Source organism: Malus sylvestris, chromosome 10, assembly GCF_916048215.2.
Source record: "Malus sylvestris chromosome 10, drMalSylv7.2, whole genome shotgun sequence".
NCBI classification, from domain to species: Eukaryota; Viridiplantae; Streptophyta; class Magnoliopsida; order Rosales; family Rosaceae; genus Malus; species Malus sylvestris.
The window spans coordinates 1,720,531-1,741,724 of NC_062269.1; the positions used below are offsets into that span (position 1 = coordinate 1,720,531).

Sequence of the window (21,194 nt, forward strand, 5' to 3'; positions counted from 1 at the left end):
TATTACCTAATTACATTTGAGTCCTCCGAGTATTTATACGAGATCTAAATACGAAGACCCTAAGTATGGTACAAACATACGTAAAAGGAGAGGGTGATGCGCTTAGCCTCACAATAGGCTAGCAATAATGTGATTCTAATTCGCCTATGACAAGAATCGAATATGAGATCTCTCTCTTACAAATGAAGAGGAATACCACTAGACCGTAGTACTAAATAGCAGTAAACTGTTAAAATTGATAGTGCCCTAAAATGGAAAACTCATCTTTTCATATACCTTTATTGATTTAAAGAATGATGTTTACAAAGGAAAACAAAATCGTATGTTATTGTGAGATTGGAACTCCCTTTCTGACTGTTAGGTGGATTCTCCTGTTCTATACATCAAGTCCAGTAGAATTATCCAGATTAAGTTTGCTCTTTAGGCCACGGAAGGGACCCTGGATAAGGAGCTGGCCCACAATATCTGAAAAGACCTTCAATTTCAGGACACCCATTTGGATAGGGAACGGACCGGTGAAACGGATCGCGCCCTAGTTTTTTACGGTAAAGTGAACCTCGACATCCATATGGATCTTCTTGGAATTGAGTCCGCACGACTGCTTCTCCTTTCCGGGCTGCTTCTTTTGCAGTAGAAATTGCTGGGGTGCCCACGTAGAAGAACCTTGACTCGGGAAAGCCAATTGCAGCCCGGTGTAGATGCGCGAATCTCTCCTCCTTGAAATCATAACTTACAACCTGGTTTGAAAACAATCATGTTAGGTTATAAAGCAGGAGTCCTGAATTCGAATCCTTGCACTTGCAATGCAACCTCCCCATATGAACATGAATCCTACATGTTGGGTTCTAGGGGTGTAATGAGGCCAAACTGAGAAAATGAAGTGAGGCCAAACTGAGAAAATGAAGTGCTAGACTATAAAATATTTGTTGTAACAGCTTGAGCTTTCGGTAATAGTGGCAAACCATCAAATTCAATCAAAACGTAAAGATACTACGAAGCTTAAGAAAATCCCAAAAGGAGCTTAACATGCTTAACATATATTGTGTTTTCAAACCAATACGGATACAATGCTTAACATGCTTCATGGAATACTCATCATGCAGAGTGGTCCTTTATGTGATATTCAAAGTAACTCGTATAGAAATTATATATTTTGTTTCAAACCTAAGAGAAAAGAGTATGAATGAATGAGCAATCACAGTTTTGTTCTCCTCGGCAACATACCATAAGTATTGTCAGAGAGAGAGAGAGAGAGAGAGAGAGAGAGAGAGAGAGAGAGAGATGTCTTTTGCATATTTCTATTAGATGATGCATATACTGACTTGTTCTAGTGTGCAGCTGAATGAAAGTTGTATAGTACTCATAATCACATACATATCTACGCTCAGCCTACGTTGTCATTGTGCTTAACTGTTTCTCTATGACAAGAAACAAGCACACCATACTTGTATTTTAGCTTCAAAGATGACGAACCAGATTGGGTAGAATGGGCTTACAGTTATATTTTGAGGATATTTGCCAGTAAGTTCTCGGAACCGGCACACACTGAAGAGAAGATTCTCAAAACTGTCCCTTGCATGCTCTTCTGTGAGTGTCCTCGATCGCAAATCTTCTTGGCCTAAACAAACCATCATGGCATAAGTTTTATATGAGTTAAAGGCCAGTAAAAGATAGTTCAGAGTCAGACCAACATGGATGTAAATTAATGCACAATCATGCTTTATTCTCCCTTACAAAAGAAACTAAGATTTTGACAATAAAGTGAGGGGAGAAGAGGTAAAGGCAAAAGGAAGAATAAAACATTACAGTAAGTAGCAGACCAGAAACAATGTAAAAAGCATATAACATGAAGGAACATTTAAATGGTAGCATAAACACAATCAGCTCAGCATAAAACAAAAACGAATTTAAGTACTTCATGCATAAAAGATACTGAGAGAAGAGAAAGAGAAATATATCAGAGAGAAATAAACAGAATAAAGAGGGAGCAAGATTACAGAAAAGAATATTCGGATGCACCAGATCACTCCACGATGGTATATGATTTGCCAAAAAAACAGGGGTATGCCAGCTTCCTTATTTATATGCCACTAAAAACAGGAAAAGTACTTCCATTGAACACAGAATGATGAAATGGATGAAAGACTTGAAGAGATACCATTTTTTTTGTTATAGTAAATTCAAGAAGTGAGAATAGTGACAGGGAACAACGGTGGACCAAAGTGAAAATTGACTACCATTTAGATTAAACTACTTATACTTCCGATAAACTTACCGCTTGTGTAAATGACTTATACTTCAAAGGATTTATCATTTCACAACTTGTGTAATTTGGTTTATCTTGTTAACAGCCTTGTCAACAAATAGAAATCTTATGTGCAGTTATTAGATTACCCAATTATGAAAAACAATCTTTAAAATAAATTCAAGTTCACCAAGGGTTTTAAGTGGAAGTGATATCTATGGTCAACATGGAGACTGGGTCATGAATCACCATAAAGGTCGTACCCAGTGCACAAGGCTCCCGCTTTACGCAGGGTCTGGGAGAGGTGAACGTCGGCTAGCCTTACCCCCATTTATGGAGAGGCTGCTCCCAAGTCTCGAACCCGAGACCTACCGCTCATGGGCGAAGGCACTTACCATCGCACCAAGTGCGACCTCTCCTAGACCCTGCGTCATGAATCACCATGCTTCAGGAAATTCAGTCAATATATTTATATCTGTCAGCGGTAAACTTATCAATTTGACATTTAAATTGTGTGTGTATTGCAACAAACTACATTAGTCAACCTTTCTACTTGGGCACTTCAATAATAATAATTAAAAGATAACACCGCCAGAAAGAATTAATTTTCTTTTTTGTAAGAACTCTTCTAACCAAGGAGTACAAAAGCAGATCATCTTTTCTTTCTAGCAAAGTAATTATTGGCACAAATACTGTAGATTCAATGCAACCGCAGAGTGCAGAGAATGGCGTAAGACAAAAGATCGTAAACAATCAAGTACATGAGAACTAAACAGCATCCTACATATCATTCTTCATATAATCGGCATTCAATCGAGTCTTATCTTAAAAATGAATCATATGTAAAACAAGGCAGGCCAAAACATGTCTAATGCAATAGAAATAACAGACTCACCAAACCATCCTTTTGATTCAGCAACTGCCCAGTAACTCTGTGCCTCACTGCGTGGACCGGCATCTCTTCGAGTCTCTCCACCACTAAACAGAAGGAGAGCTCTATTGTCTTTGGCCGCGACTTCAATTCCTTCTTGTATATGAGCCACGAAAGTAGCAGCCTGACCCGGATTCTTTTGGTAGGACTCCAAAAACCAAGAATCCTCCTTATCAACTTTTCCACAGCTACTACTAGTATAAACTGAATGCCCGGCAACCATGACTAGATTCTGGAGATTCGGGAGCGGATAACTAGAAGAACCCACGTCATACTTTTGGTAGTTGTTCGTCATTTGATACCGGCTCTCATACAGAGACAAAAGTATGAGAATTGAGATCCCAACTGACAAGGAGAGGATGAAAACTAAAAGGGGACGCAGCTTGCAATAATACTGCATTCGGTTTCCGATATACCTAATCATTTTGATGGGAAGCAATGGTGACCTCCTATGCTTTCGGGGTTTTCTAAATGCTCCAGATTCTAAATCAAACTCACCACTCGGGTAGGCTACGAAGGACTTAGGACTGCCGGACCGAAACGGATTATTGCTCATTATAGTACAACAAATCCAGCTTACGCGGATTAAATTGAATGGAACTATTCATACCCAGATGAAAATTTACAGCAAAAAATCAATGGGGATCATGAATTCTACGATACAAATACAGAACAACATGAAATACGGAGATCAACCCACTTCTGTATACAAGTTAACATACATAAAGTTTGCAGCTTTCAACGAGAATCAGACGGATTTCCGAACGAATTTACAATTGAATCGAAGCAAAAGGCTGAACCGGAGATAAAAAGCTCACCGAAACTCCGTGGAATTGCTGTGTGCGCACTCTGCTTGTAAGGGAGAAGAAGAACGCTTCAGGTGCAGAGGATCTTCTGTTTTTTAATTTGATTTTCCCCAGATTTGGTACATTTTTATTTTCTTTCTTTTTGACAATTCAGATTCAATGTTATAAAAACCTCCGTTTAGTACCGTTTCGTTTAGTTTAGGCGCTGGACCGTTGATCATCGTTTTGATTAATATTTAGACATTTAAAAATTAAGAAAGACCGTCTAGATTTGTTAAAGCTCCTACCTAGACCTCTTAAGTACCCATCTAGTCAGCTCAGATCCACTTAGGCACCCGTCTAGGTCGCGGCTCACTTAGACAGAAAATAGATAACTTTAATTTTGCATATTATTTTTTATTTTTTCAATAAATCGTAAAAAACATGTTAAATACGTAAATGAACACGCATTACATACTTGTTCCCCAAGTTTTCATTATGTTCTAATACTTCATAATATATATGTCATTATATTTTGTAGTTTATGATGAAATATATATACTTTAAGTGCACACAGACACTTATTTACATGAAATATAATATATTTACTTAAATCTACCTAGTCCGTCTAGGCGCTCGCCTAGCCGCCTAGGTCCGAGTAGCTCCTAGCGTCTTTTAGAACCTTGTTCAGATTGAGTCATTTGTTTACAGGGTGTGCAATCCACTCATTCCTTTTTATTTCTCATACACCTTTATTAATTTTTTTCATTTGATCTTTTTCAATTCATCCGAAAGTCAAAATTTTAAAAAATGGGTGAAAAGTAAAAAATATTTTGTGGATATCACACCCCTTGTTTATACAAAGTTGTCAAAGGTCAATACTTTTTTCTTCCTTTCGTGGCAAAGGTAAAGTCGGACAAATTTTTCAATTTGTAAAAACATGATCTGGTATATAAGTGTCAAAATACAAGTAATTAAATGCTAAAAATACTTCAACAACTTATATTATGCTATAAGACCGCGTTTCTTTACACTGTCCTCTAAAGTCAAATGTTTGGTAATACATCATTTACTATGGCAAAGGTCTAACTTTTGTAATACTACTAAACCTTAGTAATATATTTGAAAAATATGGCACACACCGTATAGACTACTCTTGCATGATGTGAGGTGCATGTTTACGGGTCTACAAACGCATCATGCATGATCCATTTTATGATTGTATTCCCCTTGTATGTCTCCATCCTTAAACTTTCTTTTATTTAATTGAAAGTTTTTATGATTTTTGTCGTTAAAATGTTGCTAACTAACCCATCTGCAAGATCATGAATCTTGAACTCCAAAATCCGAGTGGTTGGGTTCACTGTACGGCATACAATGTGATTCCTAACAATCACATTATTCATTGATTTAAACGCATAATCCAACATACCTATATCTCCAATATGTAACCGAGCTGCATCTCACACATCTTGCCGGCAACTCATCCACTGCTGGGCTAGTTTCTTGTTCCGTAAAATTCTGCAAGGTTGGTTTAGGATAAATCAATGCAGCTATATTTTAAATACGAAGGTGGAGATGAGACAGCCGGGTATTACATACCAGATGAATTACATTTTGATATGATTATGGCTCAGTCTCATGTTAAAATTGAGTCTTGAGCTCTTGTTTTTAGGTGAGCTATCCTAACCTTTCTTTTTTAACAATCGACATTACGAGAGCAAAAAATGTTCAAGAAATATTTTTCATGTGGTTTAATTTTTCCATTAAAGCGTAATTATTAATATTTTGACGATCATATTGGTTGCAAACATGTGTGGTATTTCTGTGTCCCGACATTTGGAGGGGATTGCAGCTTCAACCAACAGAATATTTGGATCCGGCCAAGGGAGAATGTATGTCATGTCACAGTTGTCCTCTCGAGGGGCAACTTCCATCTTGTAGTGTGTTCTCCATTGTTTTAAGGGAGAGGACAAAGGAGGTGGTATACTCATTCTTGTTCAAATTTTAGAGCCAACTATCGTTTGTACCACTTTTATCCAAACAAAGTTTGTCTCTCACATTAAAATTTATTTTTATTTAATTGAAATTTGAGATTGGATGTTGTCAATAATCTATTGATTAGTCCACTTGTAAGCTTGTCACTAAATGTCAATTAGTTGGTTTGTTTATCAATTATTTAGTTCATTAAGTAGTTGAATGGTTGCAGTATATCTACTATGAGCAAGTGAAATATAATGATTCGTGTTATTTGTTGGTAAGCAATCGCACACTTAAGTATAATCTACACGAGCACAACTGGCCTAAAGAGATTAAAATTTCAATATTAAGTACAACAAGTCAGGTCGGCCTAACTCAGCAAGAGCATGATTACCCTAAAGTCACAGTTGTAATCATGAGGGATAACTCAAGGTCAAAATGTGTTGGTTATTCCAGGTAATATATACATGTCACAGGTTCTGTTCAATTTCTACGATCATGCCAACTCATCTGCTACTCGGCTAGTTTCTTGTTCTGAAAAATTCTGCGAAGTTGGTTTAGGAACCAAATGCTCACATCGGATAAATTAATGCATCTATAATCACATCGGAGACAAGGAGGAACTGGAAAACGATTACCACGGTCGTGGAACTTCAGAAACAAGAAGAAACGACGAACAAAACACGTTTGTCATAAACAAAACGACGACAACATACTAGTCACACAACATATTATCCAAAGTAAATTGCCCAATTTCAGCAAAATTTCAACACCAGATTGCACAGGTTAACTATACAACTTGGTAAAACCAGAGCTAATACTATTTAAAAACTTTGACAAGAAAGAAAACAGGTAGCATCCATGAGTTTTACTAGCGCAGAGATTGTTTAGACATAGCTGTCAATCAATGATTTCCTCATTTCATCCACAATAGCACTGGGTTGAGCTTCCCTCAACTTGAAAACACTTTCAATAACTGAGAGTTCTGTGGCAGTGGTGTCTAACCCGCAGAATGCTGTCCAGTCGTTCACTATCATGCCTGCACCTATCACTTCACTACCACGGTTGACTGTTCCAGCAACAAGAGGGACCTGAAGGAGTGTCGACAGTTCATCCAGATCTTCAACCGATGTGTGGGGATGGACCTATACAAGTGTTTTTACAATTAGGATTGAGAATGGGACCAAAGGAACAAAAAAGATGAAACAATGACAGTAGAAATCTTTCAAAAAAGCCTCAGAAACAAAAACTCAAAAAGATGTATTCTTACCAAGCCACCTCTGTTGGTGAAGGCACAGAAGCTGCCAACAAGTATATTACCAGCAATCGTCTGCCTAAAAACTTCCACTCCAAGGACATCTGCAATCATCTCCTCAGTTTCCTGAAAAATAACAAATAAAAGGAAATGAACAAAATGCATGGATTCAAAGTTTAACGTCATCTGCGAAATGGAAAAGAGTAGTCTACGTTCATGTAAAAACTAAAGTTCTGCTTGCAACATGCACATTCGATTCCTCTTTAATTTCTGAATAAAGTTACATATATATTATTCTGAAGTAAATTCAAACTATATGGTGAATAGTCATGTTATGCATGATAAAGTGACTCTTCCCAACCATTCAATTCCTGATTAATTTCTGAAAAAAGTTATATTACATATGTATCAATCTGAAGTAAATTCAAACAGTTTGGTGAACACTGAAAGTCATGTTATGCATAATAAAGTGACTGTCAACAATCAGATACGGGCGATATAACATGGAAAAGCAGGACAACCATGACGTGCATGTGTGGTATTGACCAAATCATCATTGAGTTATATTTTTCATTTAAAGCGGGTTTTAATATGTTCCGCAGTACAACCTGTGAATACTCTTACATGCTAAACCAGGCACATCTTGTGATAGATATATGATGTCTTCCTAATTTCCTAAGATTTCAAAGATGTTGGGCACTATTTGTGAAAATGAGCTTTATGGGTTACTGACATTGAATTCACATAACACAATTGTGCTTTTTTTCCAAGGGAAAACAAAGACTGCACAGGATACAATAAAAAAAGCAATTTCGAACAAGTATAAAAAGCATACCCTGTCAAGATCAGTGTGCGTAAGAGCAACATGATCATTGCAAGCGATGCAGTTACCAAGAGCCGATAGTCTCTCTTCGATACGCTGAACAACAACCTGATCAGGTAAGCTGTTCCTCAAGTGCTGGAGTTCTTAATTTTCAATGAATCGAAAACAGAAGCTCAATAAGTCAGAAAAACCGAAACGCAATAACCACAAACATAAAATACCCAAAAAGAAAAAGAAATCGGAAGAACAAAAATACCTTGGTCAGTGGTGGTGTGAGGCACAAGAAGCCCGTTTTTGTTTCCTGAAATCGAAATTTCAACAAATTTTTTTTATATTCCTAAAAACACATCGAAATTATAACCCTTGATTGATACCGCAAAGAAAAGAAATATCGAAGGATATCAAATTGAAAACAATACCAGCACAGAGGCGACCGATGATGCGAGTGCCGCCGATGGAGGTTTTCACAACGGGGATGACATCAGCCAACTCCCCCTCAAAGGTGCTGTAGAAGTTCTCAGAGCCGCCGATGGCGACCAAACAGTACGCGTTCGTCAGCTTCGAAAACACCCCAACCTCGCACGAGTTCTCGAATTGCAATCCTGCAAATCCCCAATTAATTTTTCAATTTAATTTGATTAGAAACAAATACGAGAACAATAATCGGAGAACGAAGAAGAAGAAAGCCTTACTGGTTGCCATGGATTGAGGGCGACGCCTGACTGCAAATTACGAGTCTGGGAAAAGCTAGGGTTTTGGAGGTTGAGGAAGAGGAGGCGATTAGGGTTTTGGATTTGTATGCAAACTGGTCAACAACAACCTTTTTCTCCCGTTCTTGTTTTTATACTTTTGAGGCGTCCGAATTAAATTCCAACAAAAGAAAAAACATTGTCCAAATTAAAACGATATAAATTGTAAATTAGAATTCTTATCGATAAAGATATATATTGACAAAAGAAATCGAAAAAGATATAAATTGTAAATTATAACTAATAAAATAAAACAAAATAGTATAATATAAAAAAGAAATAAATAACAACTAACCCTTAATCAAATGATACTTTGTTTCAAATCCGAATACTCATAAAATCGTACCATATCCAACAAAATAAGGCCAGACCTTGATTATCAAAAAAATAAAAGATCACGCCTTGTTGATTAAGAGGAAAACATATACGATGGTTTCAATATTCATAGAAAAATTAAAAGAAACACTTGGGTAACAAACAGAAAAATTAAATTTAAAGTATATAATCTTATATTTTACGAAAGAGTTTTAGTTCAATAATTTTTTTTTATATTAACAAAAGAGCAGTAGAATTTGTTCAAATTCTAACTTTTATTGTTTTACTTACACATAAAAGAATAAATAAATAATTCATTTCATAGTTCAATATCTGAAATACAAAAATTACGTTAAATAGGAGCAATCTCCAAATTCATTGACTTCCCTTGACTATAAAAAAAATTAAAACAAATTTAAGATTTTTAGCCTTTTTATTCTTTTGGGCCTTGTATTTTCAGGCCGCTCAATGTTCGGTCAACAAACTTTGAAGTCCTTCGGGCTAAACATAACTTCAACTTCGGCATATCTACGATATATCAAAATTTGAGGGTTCATCTGCAAATGCATTTAAAATGACTAAAAATATTTTCGAGGGAAATATTTTTAGGACTAAACTTAGTGAAAACTCAAAAGAATTCTGAAAAAAGGTTTAAAGTGCTCTCTCAAAGAAGCACACTACTGGAACTTCTTCCAAGAAATATTTCAAGTGGTTTTGAAATTTAAAAATATTTTCTTCAAAAACATTTTTAGTCATTTTAAATACTTCTAGAAGATCCTGAATCGTTTACTCATTAGTAAACTTAACACAAAATTACTTAGGCAAAAACAAGTGCGTGAGTAGAATTAGTTAACCATTGACACATACCTCATAATTCACCAAATATCTTCTCTTTTGCCACTGTTCTTTTCCTCTCTATCTATAATTTTTTAGTAAAATATAATTAGAATTCGTTTGAATATACTTTTAAAATAATTGAGAGCGTTTTTAAAGAAAATGTTTTTGGTTCCAAAAGCACTTAAAGTGCTTTATACAAGAAGCACTACTAGTTACGTGTTTCTTCCAATAAACACTTTAAGTGTTTTTCCATAATTTACTTGCATTTTTACTAAGGATTGGTTCCAAAAATATTTTCACTAAAAACGCTTTCAATTATTTTAAAAGTACATCCAAATGAGCTATTATAACATAGTGTGTTTCTTATGTGTGTGCCATGTAGGCGTCAGGTGGGCAGAAAAATAATATTTTTTTTAAATATATTAACCACAAATTAACAATGAATTTCAACAGTAAACTGGGCCACACAAACATACAAAGAGGGCAAAGTGAGAAAATATAACTATCATGGGGTAAAGTAATACTCAAAGACACTTTCAGGGCCACTAAAGTAATTAAGCCTTTTTGTTTTGACCCCGTACAAAAACGAGTTCTTCTGGTTGTGGTCCGAACACCAGTTTCTCAAACCCTTCGTCTCCTCTCCCTCTCTCTCTCTCTCTCTCTCTCTCTCTCTCTCTCTCTCCCCCGAGACATGGTGGCATCGTCCTCATCGTTGTCTGAGTACTCCTCGGACTCCTCCTTGTCATCTTCGTCTGCATCTCGCCGTCGACATCGTCGCCACAACCGCAGTCGCCGAGACAAAGACCAGGAGAAAGACAAAGATGCCCTCAAGATACGAAAAAAGATCAGTCGTTCCAACACCAAACGACGCCGCAGACACCGCCACCGCTACTCCTCGTCGGATTCTTACTCTTCCTCCTCTCCTTCCGATTCCAGGTCAATTGACAAAACCCTTCTTTTGTTTTCTGGGCTTAGATGTAAATATTTGTAATATACGATGGCTTTAATTTTGTTTTCAGTTTTATCCTCTGTTTGATTAGGGTTTTGAATTTTGTGAGTAGTTCTGAGAAACCCTAATTGGGTTATTTTATTCCGTGTTTAAGATGGTTTTTGTAATTTATTGCAATTTGTATGCAATTTGGTGCGTTGTGTAGTTCCTGTAGCTAACATGGAAAGTATCGAAACGACCCTGATGGGAAAATTCGTTTGTTTTCAGCTCAAAGTTAAGGTCCCTTACGTTTTAATTTAGAAAAAAAAAATGCATCAGTTGATTAAAATCAACAACAACAACAACAACAAAGCCTTTTCCCACTAAGTGGGGTCGGCTATATGAATCCTAGAACGCCATTGCGCTCGGTTTTGTGTAAACTGAAGCATGGTTTTCAATCCGGAACTTTAGTTGTCAAAGGGAAAGTAGTGGATTATATCGATGATGTGCGGACCTTGTGAGGTGCGTCGACTAAAGGAAATTGATAAGGGGTATATGGCAATTAGGCAAAGATTTTGAGTTGCTTAAGTGAATCATATGCTTTGTTATTGGTTTTTCTGCTTTTAAAATTTCAATTTGAAATTATTATGTTGCTGGGCAGTGCGGTTTAGACGCATGTTAGAAATATTAACGGGCGACGATTGATGGCTCTGCTTTTTGACATATTTCTTTGTTTGTTTAATGCAGAAGTGATAGTTCTTCGGACAGTGAGCTTGAAACATCTAGTAAGTCAAAGAAGCGCAAGAAGAGTGACAGACATAAGAAGGTGCTTGTTCGGCATTTCTTTGTGACGTAATTATATTACTTTACATTACATTTTCTGCTTGTCCTTTGGTCTCATTTAATTGATCCTTTCTATCTAGAGCAAGGAAAAGGACCAGAGCAAGAGTCATCGCCATAAACATCAAAGGAAACTCAAAGAGGTAGGCCAGTATGTTTTATGTTGCTCTCTTGCCTCCATATGATTGCTCTGTTAAATTGTCTTAAGGCTGTTATCATCGTCCTTTTCTAGCTTATTGCTTAAACAAATTATTTATTGTCAACTCTGCACCATTTGTTAAAATTGCTGTACATCCATTGTGCTCCAACTTCAGAGAGTAATAGAAAGATTTAGAGACAGTAAGACAAGACGTGGAAGTTGATCATGCATCTTGCCTCCATTTGATTTTTTGATAAAATTTGTGATAATTTGATTCATTATATGTTCCGGACCATGGCTTAACTAAGATATATGCGGGAACTCTAATGCATTTATTTATATAGTTCTGGATGCATCTTATCCAGCTTCAGAGAGTAGTAGATAATTTTAGGATGGCTAAACAAAAATTGCATGAGGAAGTTGTACATAGGAAATTTTCTTTTCAAACTTGCCTGTTCTGTTCTGCTAATTAAACTGTGACACGCACACACAGTTTCTTGCATTCACAGTGTTGGGCACTGGATGCATATGATGTTATGTTTCAATTGCTGAGGTGCTTATAGTACTTTCTGCCTGTTTTATGGATTGGCTCTTCGAAATTGGAGCTGGGGTCTGTGGCATGGTGCTGGGTACTTATTGGCTTGCCTGGATAATGTGTCTGGATTGTGTTTTTTCCTGGCAATGGGAGCCATATATAGAAACAGAAGAATGAGAGAAGTAGCGGCCCTGTTCAGCTTTCAAAGGTTTTCATTTCACTCTCTTACATGGACACGTGGGCAGGGAGACAGGCAACTATGGAGGTTTTCATGGTGGCCATGGTTTTGGGGAGAGAAACGAGGATGGGGAAGCTATCTTGGATTTTGCAATGGCATATGATCTCTTCTTAGCCAACACCTTCTTTAAGAAGAGAGAAGAACATGTGATCACCTACAAGAGTGGGTCGTCAAAAACACAAATAGATTTTCTTCTAATGAGGAAAGGGGATCGTATAACTTGTAAGGATTGCAAAGTTATACCAGGAGAGAGCGTGGCTAATCAACATCGCTTGTTGGTGATGGATGTACATATCAAAAGAGTAAGACAAAAGAACAAGACTTGGAAGTGCCCAAGGACTAGATGGTGGAATCTAAAAGAAGAAAAACAAGTCATTTTCAAAGAGAAGGTAATCACCCAATGTGTGTGGGATAGAGAGGGGGAAGCTAGCCAAATGTGGGATTCCATGGCTAGTTGTATCCGAAAAGTAGCAAAAGAGGTATTAGGAGAGTCCAAGGGCTTTGCCCCACACCAAAAGGAATCTTGGTGGTGGAATGAGGAGGTACAAACAAAGGTGAAGGCTAAGAAGGAATGTTGTAAAGCCTTATACAAGGAGAGGACCGATGAAAATGGTGAAAGGTATAGAAAAGCGAAGCAAGAGGCGAAGAAAGCTGTCAGAGAAGCTAAGTTAGCGGCTTACGACGATATGTATAAACGACTAGATACCAAAGAAGGAGAGTTGGATATCTATAAACTATCTAGAGCAAGGGAAAAGAAGACAAGGGACCTAAACCAAGTGAGGTGCATCAAGGATGAGGATGGAAAGGTTCTTGCTACAGAGAACGCGGTTAAAGACAGATGGAGAGGTTATTTTCATAATCTTTTCAATGAAGGACATGAAATGAGTGCTTCTTTAGGGGAGTTGAGTAACTCAGAAGAGTGTAGAAACTACTCTTTTTATCGTCGAATCCGGAAGGAAGAAGTGGTTGTAGCTTTGAAGAAGATGAAGCATAAAAAAGCAATAGGCCCAGACGATATACCAATCGAAGTGTGGAAACTTTTGGGAGAGACAGGTATAACATGGCTCACTGACCTTTTCAATAGGATTTTGAAAACGAAGAAGATGCCAAATGAGTGGCGAACGAGCACTTTGGTGCCTATCTACAAGAATAAGGGCGACGTACAAAATTGCATGAACTATAGGGGTATTAAGCTAATGAGTCATACAATGAAGCTCTGGGAGAGAGTCATTGAGCATAGATTGAGGCAAGAGACACGGGTTTCGGACAACCAATTCGGGTTCATGCCAGGGCGCTCAACCATGGAGGCAATCTATCTCTTACGAAGATTGATGGAAAGATATAGAGATGGGAAAAAGGATTTACACATGGTCTTTATAGATTTGGAAAAAGCGTATGATAGGGTCCCAAGAGACATTCTTTGGAGGATTTTAGAGAAGAAAGGAGTACGAGTAGCATATATCCAAGCTATAAAGGATATGTATGAAGGAGCAAAGACTGCTGTAAGAACTCATGAAGGACAAACCGAAAGCTTTCCCATAACTGTAGGATTACATCAAGGCTCATCCTTAAGTCCTTACCTTTTTGCGTTGGTAATGGATGAGTTAACAAGACATATTCAAGATGATATTCCTTGGTGTATGCTTTTCGCAGACGATATAGTGTTGATAGATGAAACTCAGGAAGGGGTAAATGCAAAGCTTAACCTTTGGAGAGAAGTGTTGGAATCTAAAGGTCTTCGCCTAAGCCGATCAAAGACAGAATATATGGAGTGCAAGTTCAGTGCAAATGGAGGCCAAAACGAGTTAGGGGTGAGGATCGGAGATCAAGAAATACCAAAGAGCGACCGTTTTCGTTACCTAGGATCTATCTTGCAAAAGAACGGAGAATTAGATGGAGATCTCAACCATAGAATACAAGCTGGATGGATGAAGTGGAAGAGTGCATCCGGCGTGTTATGTGACCGCCGTATGCCACTGAAGCTCAAGGGAAAATTTTATAGGACGGCAATAAGGCCGGCGATGCTGTATGGCACAGAATGTTGGGCGGTGAAACATCAACACGTACACAAAATGGGTGTAGCGGAGATGAGGATGCTTCGTTGGATGTGTGGGCACACAAGAAAGGATAAGATTAGGAATGAGGATATCCGGGGTAAAGTAGGAGTAGCCGAAATTGAAGGAAAGATGAGAGAAAATCGGTTACGGTGGTTTGGACATGTGCAAAGAAGGCCTACTGACGCTCCGATTAGAAGATGCGACGATGGGACAGAGGTTCAGGGCCGAAGGGGTAGAGGAAGACCTAGGAAAACTTTGGAAGAGACTCTAAGAAAAGACTTAGAGTACTTGGATCTAACGAAGGACATGACACAGGATCGAGCACAATGGCGTTCTAAGATTCATATAGCCGATCCCACTCAGTGACTTGGATTTTCCAAGTCTCCAACCGAGAAGTTTTCCTCACTCGGAAAATTAAGGGAACACTACCCCAACCTACATGCTCCACTCAGAAAGCTTCAACATACAAGCTTCAACAAAAGAAAATTCAAAGAACTTAGCGAAGAAGGCTTTGGTGTATTTAACACAATACGTTGAAATGAAGGAAAGCTTATTTATTGATATCCCCGATAAGCTACAAATATGTACATATACATGAGTCAAAATAAACACACAAGAGGGAGCCTTCACAAAGGTTGCTTAGGAGAAGTCTTAGCAGTCGGTAGAGCCCCAGAAAGAGAAGGCACCGGAGGGGGATCATTTGGAGCCTCAGTACTGGACAGAACCCTAGAAGGAGGAGGCATCAGAGGTTGATCATTTGGAGCTTCATTACGCGGTACAGCCCCAGAAGACGAAGGCAATAAATGCCTTTGGAACAAACCTACAAATCTCTGATGATCAAGTAAAACCTGACCATCAGTTTCCTTCATCTGGTCAAGCTTCCTCTTCATGTTTGTAGCATAGTCATGTGCGAGCCGGTGCAACTGTTTATTCTCATGCTTGAGCCCTCTAATCTCCTGTTTGAGACTCATCACTTCAGCCGCCAATGATTCAACTTGGCGGGTTCGAGCAAATAGGCGTTGGGCCATATTAGACACAGAACCTGCACACTGAACACTGAGAGCCAGCGAATCCTTAACAGCTAACTCATCAGACCGTTTGGAAAGTAGTCTGTTATCTTTGGGAGTGAGAAGGTTCCTGGCCACCACCGCAGCGGTCATATCATTCTTCATCACGGAATCCCCAACGGTAAGAGGACCAGTAGGGGAGACGAAGGATGGGCGCCATATGTTGTCTGGAGAAGGCGGGGCTGCCTCTTCAACAAGGTTCAAGTCAAAACGACGGTCGGAGGGGCCAGACATTTTCAAAGGTGTTGAAGAGAGAAGAGGTCGGACAAATCAAGATCTTAGAAGTGCAAGAATGAAGCTTCTACTGGTGGAGATTCAAGTGTGCTTTGGAACTTAATGCCAGCCCTTATAAAAATCTGCACTCGACGGAGCTTCAGAAATCGAAGAGGCGCCTGCTCAGAAATCGAAGAGGCGTTTGCTTTCTCAAAAGCTGGGCTGCTTAGAGATCACGAGGGTTGATCTCAGAAATCTAAGAGGCGTTTGCTTTCTCAAAAGTTGGGCTGCTCAAAGACCACGAAGGCTGGTCTCAGAAATTGAAGAGGCGCTCGCTTTCTCAAAAGCTGGGCTCCCCAGAGACCACGAGGGCCGATCTCAGAAATCGAAGAGGCACCTACTTTTCCAGCCTTGTCAGCACCTGTCACACGCACACTCAGCTTTGCGGAAATTATGGGCATTCTGTCGAAGACTTCTGGGGAAGTAGAAAACACATGAATCTTACTGTTCAATCACCCACTTCCCACACGCAACAATAGCTCATGGGTACCACAGAAAACTTTGCCAAAGTTCTCTGCCAAAGTTGAGCACGTGAAGCTTGCAGCTCCCACTACATCGCTCTGACCAAGAAGGGTAAAAGAATAGCAAAGAAACAGCACTAACAAAGTTTAGACCCATAAATTTTGAAGGTCTAGCTACCATATTATTACCCACAAGGGTAAAGGAACAGTACCACTGCTGGATAATTGGACAGTCCCTGTGTGTCAACCTCTGTGCTTCGTGGCAAGGTAGACTAGCAAACATGCCCAACCTTTACTCACATTCGAGAAAACACTCCCAATAAGATTGCTTGCTCCAAAATCGAAGAGGCACCGTCCTCCGAATCTCGAGAGCCAGACTCCCAACATGACTACTTTCTTAAAAATCGAAGAGAGGGTAAAGGAACAGTACCATTGCTGGATAATTGGAAAGTCCCTGTGTGTCAACCTCTGTGCTTCGTGGCAAGGTAGACTAGCAAACATGCCCAACCTTTACTCACATTCGAGAAAACACTCCCAACAAGATTGCTTGCTCCAAAATCGAAGAGGCACCGCCCTCCGAATCTCGAGAGCCAGACTCCCAACATGATTACTTTCTCAAAAATCGAAGAGACACTGCTCCCCGAATCTTCGAGAGCCAGACCCCCAGCGTGACTGCTTTCTCAAAAATCGATGAGGCATCGTTCTTCGAATCAATCGAAGAGGCGCTCGCTTTCTCAAAAGCTGGGCTGCTCAGAGACCACGAGGGCCGATCTCAGAAATCGAAGAGGCACCTACTTTTCTAGCCTTGTCAGCACCTGTCACACGCACTCAGCTTTGCAGAAATTATGGGCATTCTGTCGAAGACTTCTGGTGAAGTAGAAAGCACATGAATCTTACTGTTCAATCACCCACTTCCCACACGCAACAATAGCTCATGGGTACCACAGATAACTTTGCCAAAGTTCTCTGCCAAAGTTGAGCACGTGAAGCTTGCAGCTCCCACTACATCGCTCTGACCAAGAAAGGTAAAAGAATAGCAAAGAAACAACACTAACAAAGTTTAGACACATAAATTTTGAAGGTCTAGCTACCATATTATTACCCACAAGGGTAAAGGAACAGTACCACTGCTGGATAATTGGAAACTCCCTGTGTGTCAACCTCTGTGCTTCGTGGCAAGGTAGACTAGCAAACATGCCCAACCTTTACTCACATTCGAGAAAACACTCCCAACAAGATTGCTTGCTCCAAAATCGAAGAGGCACCGTCCTCCGAATCTCGAGAGCCAGACTCCCAACATGACTACTTTCTCAAAATCGAAGAGAGGGTAAAGGAACAGTACCATTGCTGGATAATTGGAAAGTCCCTGTGTATCAACCTTTGTGCTTCGTGGCAAGGTAGACTAGCAAACATGCCCAACCTTTACTCACATTCGAGACAACACTCCCAACAAGATTGCTTGCTCCAAAATCGAAGAGGCACCGCCCTCCGAATCTCGAGAGCCAGACTCCCAACATGATTACTTCCTCAAAAATCGAAGAGACACTGCTCTCCGAATCTCGAGAGCCAGACCCCCAGCATGATTGCTTTCTCAAAAATCGAAGAGGTATCGTTCTCCGAATCTCGAGAGCCAGATACCACAGACCACTTTTTCAAAGTGCTCTGACAGAGCTCCCACTACCGTGCTATGACCAAGCAGGGTAAAGGAATAGCATTACTACTTGTTAGGGAGACTCCTATATATGTCAACCTCCATCCCCAACGGACAGGCAGACCTGCAAAAATGCTCAACCCTTCATCATATCTGAGAGGGCACTCCCAACGAAGCCTTTCGAAATATTCAGCTTTCTTTCCCCCCGATAATACCTCTGCAAACAAGCTATACTAGAGCAAGAATATCTCATATCATCAGGGTTAAAAGCAAGAGTATCCCATATCATGCTTTTTCCCTGTCTTTTCCTTTGGCCTTGTTTTTACCTGCAAGACAAGGAGAAAGAGAGCAATCAGTCAGCACTTGGAATCAAGCTTCCAGCCAAGAACTGACTGCCTGGAACCCCTTACCTGATTACTTACCTGGCATTGCTCTCGAGTACTCATCTTCAACATCTTATGTTTCCAGGGAAGATTCCGCATCTGCTTGAGGAACAGATAGGGCAAGTGCGAAGGATACAAGGAAGCATGTGGAGACAAGCGTAACAGCACACGTGCCGATACATCCATTACTCTGTCAAAAGCAAAAGTATCCCATATCAGCAGGGTGGAACGTACTCTAGATTTGATGGACTTGTTTTGACCCTCAAATTCTTCAGTAGGCCTTATACTCTGGAGGAAACCAGAAAACCCTCCAGCTCAGTTCAAGAATAAGCCTGTGGAAAGTTACTTCTTCAAAAGCAAAAGTATCTCATATCATCTCTTCTCATTTTTCTTCTCTTTATCCTTCATGCTGCTGCAAGATGGGGAGAAGGTGAACAATCAGTCGGAGCTCTGATTGCTTACCTTGTCTGTCACCTCTTTCAGCAGACCCCCTAGCTCGGCGACTTGGGGGACTCCTACTACATGGTTTGTATCGCGCTTGACCAAGCCTGAAACTACAAGTAAGCTTCAAGTGAAATTGATACATTACCTTGTGCATCTCCACCAGTTAAAGATACCACCCCTGGATGGAGGAAGAGTACTTCCAGAGAAGATGCCACATCTACCTATGAGACAGATAAGGCAAGTCAAGACGACTCCACACTCCGATACTTAGAAGTTTCGTGATTACGAGATCATTCTCCCACAATATTTCTTAATGTCATTTGTACTAAATCATTCACTTGTACTCACTAAAGGAGAGCTTGAACCTATGTACTTGTGTAAACCCTTCACAATTAATGAGAACTCTTCTATTCCGTGGACGTAGCCAATATGGGTGAACCACGTACATCTTGTGTTTGCTTTCCTATCTCTATCCATTTATATACTTATCCACACTAATGACCGGAGCAATCTAGCGAAGATCACAAAAAGCGACCGTTTTCGCTACCTAGGATCTATCTTGCAAGAGAACGGAGAATTAGATGGAGATCTCAACCATAGAATACGAGCTGGATGGATGAAGTGTTAGAATGCATCCGGCGTGTGTGTGACCGTCGTAGGCCACTGAAGCTCAAGGGAAAATTTTATAGGACGGCAATAAGGCCAGCGATGTTGTATGGCACAGAATGTTGGGCGGTGAAGCATCAACACGTACACAAAATGGGTGTAGCGGAGATGAGGATGCTTCGTGGGATGTGTGGGCACACGAGAAAGGATAAGATTGGGAATGAGGATATCCGAGGTAAAGTAGGAGTAGCCGAAATTGTAGGAAAGATGAGAGAAAATCGGCTCCGGTGATTTGGACATGTGCAAAGAAGGCCGAATGACGCTCCGGTTCGAAGATGTGACTACGGGACAGAGGTTCAGGGCCGAAGGGGTAGAGGAAGACCTAGGAAAACTTTGGAAGAGACTCTAAGAAAAGACTTAGAGTACTTGGATCTAACGGAGGACATGACACAAAACCGAGCGCAATGGCGTTCTAGGATTCATATAGCCGACCCCACTTAGTGGGAAAAGGCTTTGTTGTTGTTGTTGTTGTTGTTGAAGTAACATTTTGCTTCCTACAGTTATTGGGGCGTGACAAAGATGATGGAGTTCGTCGCAGTGCTGTCTCTGGAAAAAAGGTAAGACTTGCTCGGTAATATATATGTTTACTGTTTATCAAAGATTTATTAGAGATCTTAGGGGCATCTACGCTGGTCTATCCCTTGTTCTTTTGTCGTGGCTAAAAATAGAAAGAGAAATCCGTGTTCTTTCTTTTTGCAGATTCTACTGAAACTTGAGAAGACAAAGGAGGACAAGGCGGCTGAAGACAAAAGGAATGAATTGCTGAAGTTCTTAAATGCTAGTTTTGATTGATGTTGTGGAGTCCATGCATGGAATCAACAAGTGAATGAAGGAGTTGAGTAAGTTCCAGCTACTCGCTTATATCTTAATGATTTTGAAAGGATTTTCTCCGAGTTCGAAGTGCAGTCATATCTTGTACTTGTGCTTGCCAATTAGAGTGGTTGAAAAGCTGTGGTTTGGGCGTTGTATTAGTATTCATTTGGTACTGTCATTATATATTATTTTATATCGAGGATTCACCGAAGTAAGCTTTCAAATTTGATCAATGTAGCAAACTTATTAACTCTCCTTGATGATTTGCCAGTGCAGCATGCTACCAACGAGATTAATTGATGTATTTGTAAGGAGTACTTTACCGACTTCTATTATTTCTAGCGATTTGCACTACCGGTTGGTGAAACTTTTCTGGTAGTTCGAATCGCTATGCTTTGCTTGTTTCTATATGATAATATGTGCCTTGGTTGCTGCGATCCCTGCGGATAATATAAAGAGTGAAGAATGAACGTCCTCTAAACAAAAATGTGATTTGAGTGCGACTCTAGTGTGTGAGTGAAAGGCGTGACAAGAGCAAGTTGGACTTACGAACGATCGACAAGTGGATGACCGATCCGTTTGGGTCAATACCGAGAAAACTCAATGAAATTAGAGGCTTTTCAACCCATGCAACTATGTTTTAGTTTTAGTGATGTCAATGTTCAACAAACATTTATCATGTATTCAAAATAAGTGGTAGTCCACTTGGTTCGACGGTAGCCCCAAACTTCCAAACCAGCACTTCTATGGGCTCCAGCTCTCAAGAAATCAGTCTAGGA

General features: G+C 39.7%; 3 protein-coding genes across 4 annotated transcripts; 1 reads left to right on the top strand and 2 right to left on the bottom strand.

The window, feature by feature from the left end:
* Positions 1–252: 252 nt before the first annotated feature.
* On the bottom strand, positions 253–4,148 carry LOC126587879 (uncharacterized protein C57A10.07-like). The gene is made up of 3 exons (XM_050252965.1): positions 3,141–4,148; positions 1,497–1,618; positions 253–737 (listed from the first exon to the last, which is right to left on the bottom strand). The coding sequence occupies exons 1-3, from the start codon at positions 3,730–3,732 to the stop codon at positions 408–410; spliced, it is 1,044 nt and encodes a 347-aa protein (XP_050108922.1). The 5' UTR covers positions 3,733–4,148; the 3' UTR covers positions 253–407.
* Positions 4,149–6,609: 2,461 nt separating this feature from the next.
* Positions 6,610–8,879, bottom strand: LOC126587886 (eukaryotic translation initiation factor 6-2). Its single transcript, XM_050252974.1, has 6 exons — positions 8,712–8,879; positions 8,439–8,621; positions 8,276–8,320; positions 8,032–8,162; positions 7,212–7,322; positions 6,610–7,086 (listed from the first exon to the last, which is right to left on the bottom strand). The coding sequence occupies exons 1-6, from the start codon at positions 8,719–8,721 to the stop codon at positions 6,829–6,831; spliced, it is 738 nt and encodes a 245-aa protein (XP_050108931.1). The 5' UTR covers positions 8,722–8,879; the 3' UTR covers positions 6,610–6,828.
* A 1,645-nt stretch (positions 8,880–10,524) lies between these two features.
* Positions 10,525–20,732, top strand: LOC126587896 (peptidyl-prolyl cis-trans isomerase CYP63-like). Of its 2 annotated transcripts, XM_050253011.1 has the most exons (6): positions 10,528–10,856; positions 11,596–11,674; positions 11,772–11,831; positions 12,526–12,570; positions 20,103–20,159; positions 20,302–20,732. In XM_050253011.1, the coding sequence occupies exons 1-6, from the start codon at positions 10,612–10,614 to the stop codon at positions 20,392–20,394; spliced, it is 579 nt and encodes a 192-aa protein (XP_050108968.1). In that variant the 5' UTR covers positions 10,528–10,611; the 3' UTR covers positions 20,395–20,732. The 2 variants fall into 2 exon arrangements, 1 of the variants encoding a protein (XP_050108968.1); XR_007611242.1 differs by lacking the exon at positions 20,302–20,732 and having other exon boundaries at positions 10,525–10,856; positions 12,391–12,570; positions 20,103–20,142.
* Positions 20,733–21,194: the final 462 nt, after the last annotated feature.

What these genes read in the sequence shown, in the direction of transcription:
- LOC126587886 (XM_050252974.1), bottom strand. An exon ending in CATCGGTCGCCTCTGTGCTG is followed by an intron (nt 8,321 to 8,438) that starts GTATTGTTTTCA and finishes TTTCGATTTCAG; the next exon opens with GAAACAAAAACGGGCTTCTT. An exon ending in CGCACACTGATCTTGACAGG is followed by an intron (nt 7,323 to 8,031) that starts GTATGCTTTTTA and finishes GTTATTTTTCAG; the next exon opens with GAAACTGAGGAGATGATTGC.
- LOC126587879 (XM_050252965.1), bottom strand. Translation starts at nt 3,732, where the DNA reads ATGAGCAATAATCCGTTTCGGTCCGGCAGTCCTAAGTCCTTCGTAGCC. An exon ending in TGAATCAAAAGGATGGTTTG is followed by an intron (nt 1,619 to 3,140) that starts GTGAGTCTGTTA and finishes TGGTTTGTTTAG; the next exon opens with GCCAAGAAGATTTGCGATCG. An exon ending in AATATCCTCAAAATATAACT is followed by an intron (nt 738 to 1,496) that starts GTAAGCCCATTC and finishes TTTTCAAACCAG; the next exon opens with GTTGTAAGTTATGATTTCAA.
- LOC126587896 (XM_050253011.1), top strand. Translation starts at nt 10,612, where the DNA reads ATGGTGGCATCGTCCTCATCGTTGTCTGAGTACTCCTCGGACTCCTCC. An exon ending in ATCAAAGGAAACTCAAAGAG is followed by an intron (nt 11,832 to 12,525) that starts GTAGGCCAGTAT and finishes AGCCATATATAG; the next exon opens with AAACAGAAGAATGAGAGAAG. An exon ending in GTGCTGTCTCTGGAAAAAAG is followed by an intron (nt 20,160 to 20,301) that starts GTAAGACTTGCT and finishes TTCTTTTTGCAG; the next exon opens with ATTCTACTGAAACTTGAGAA.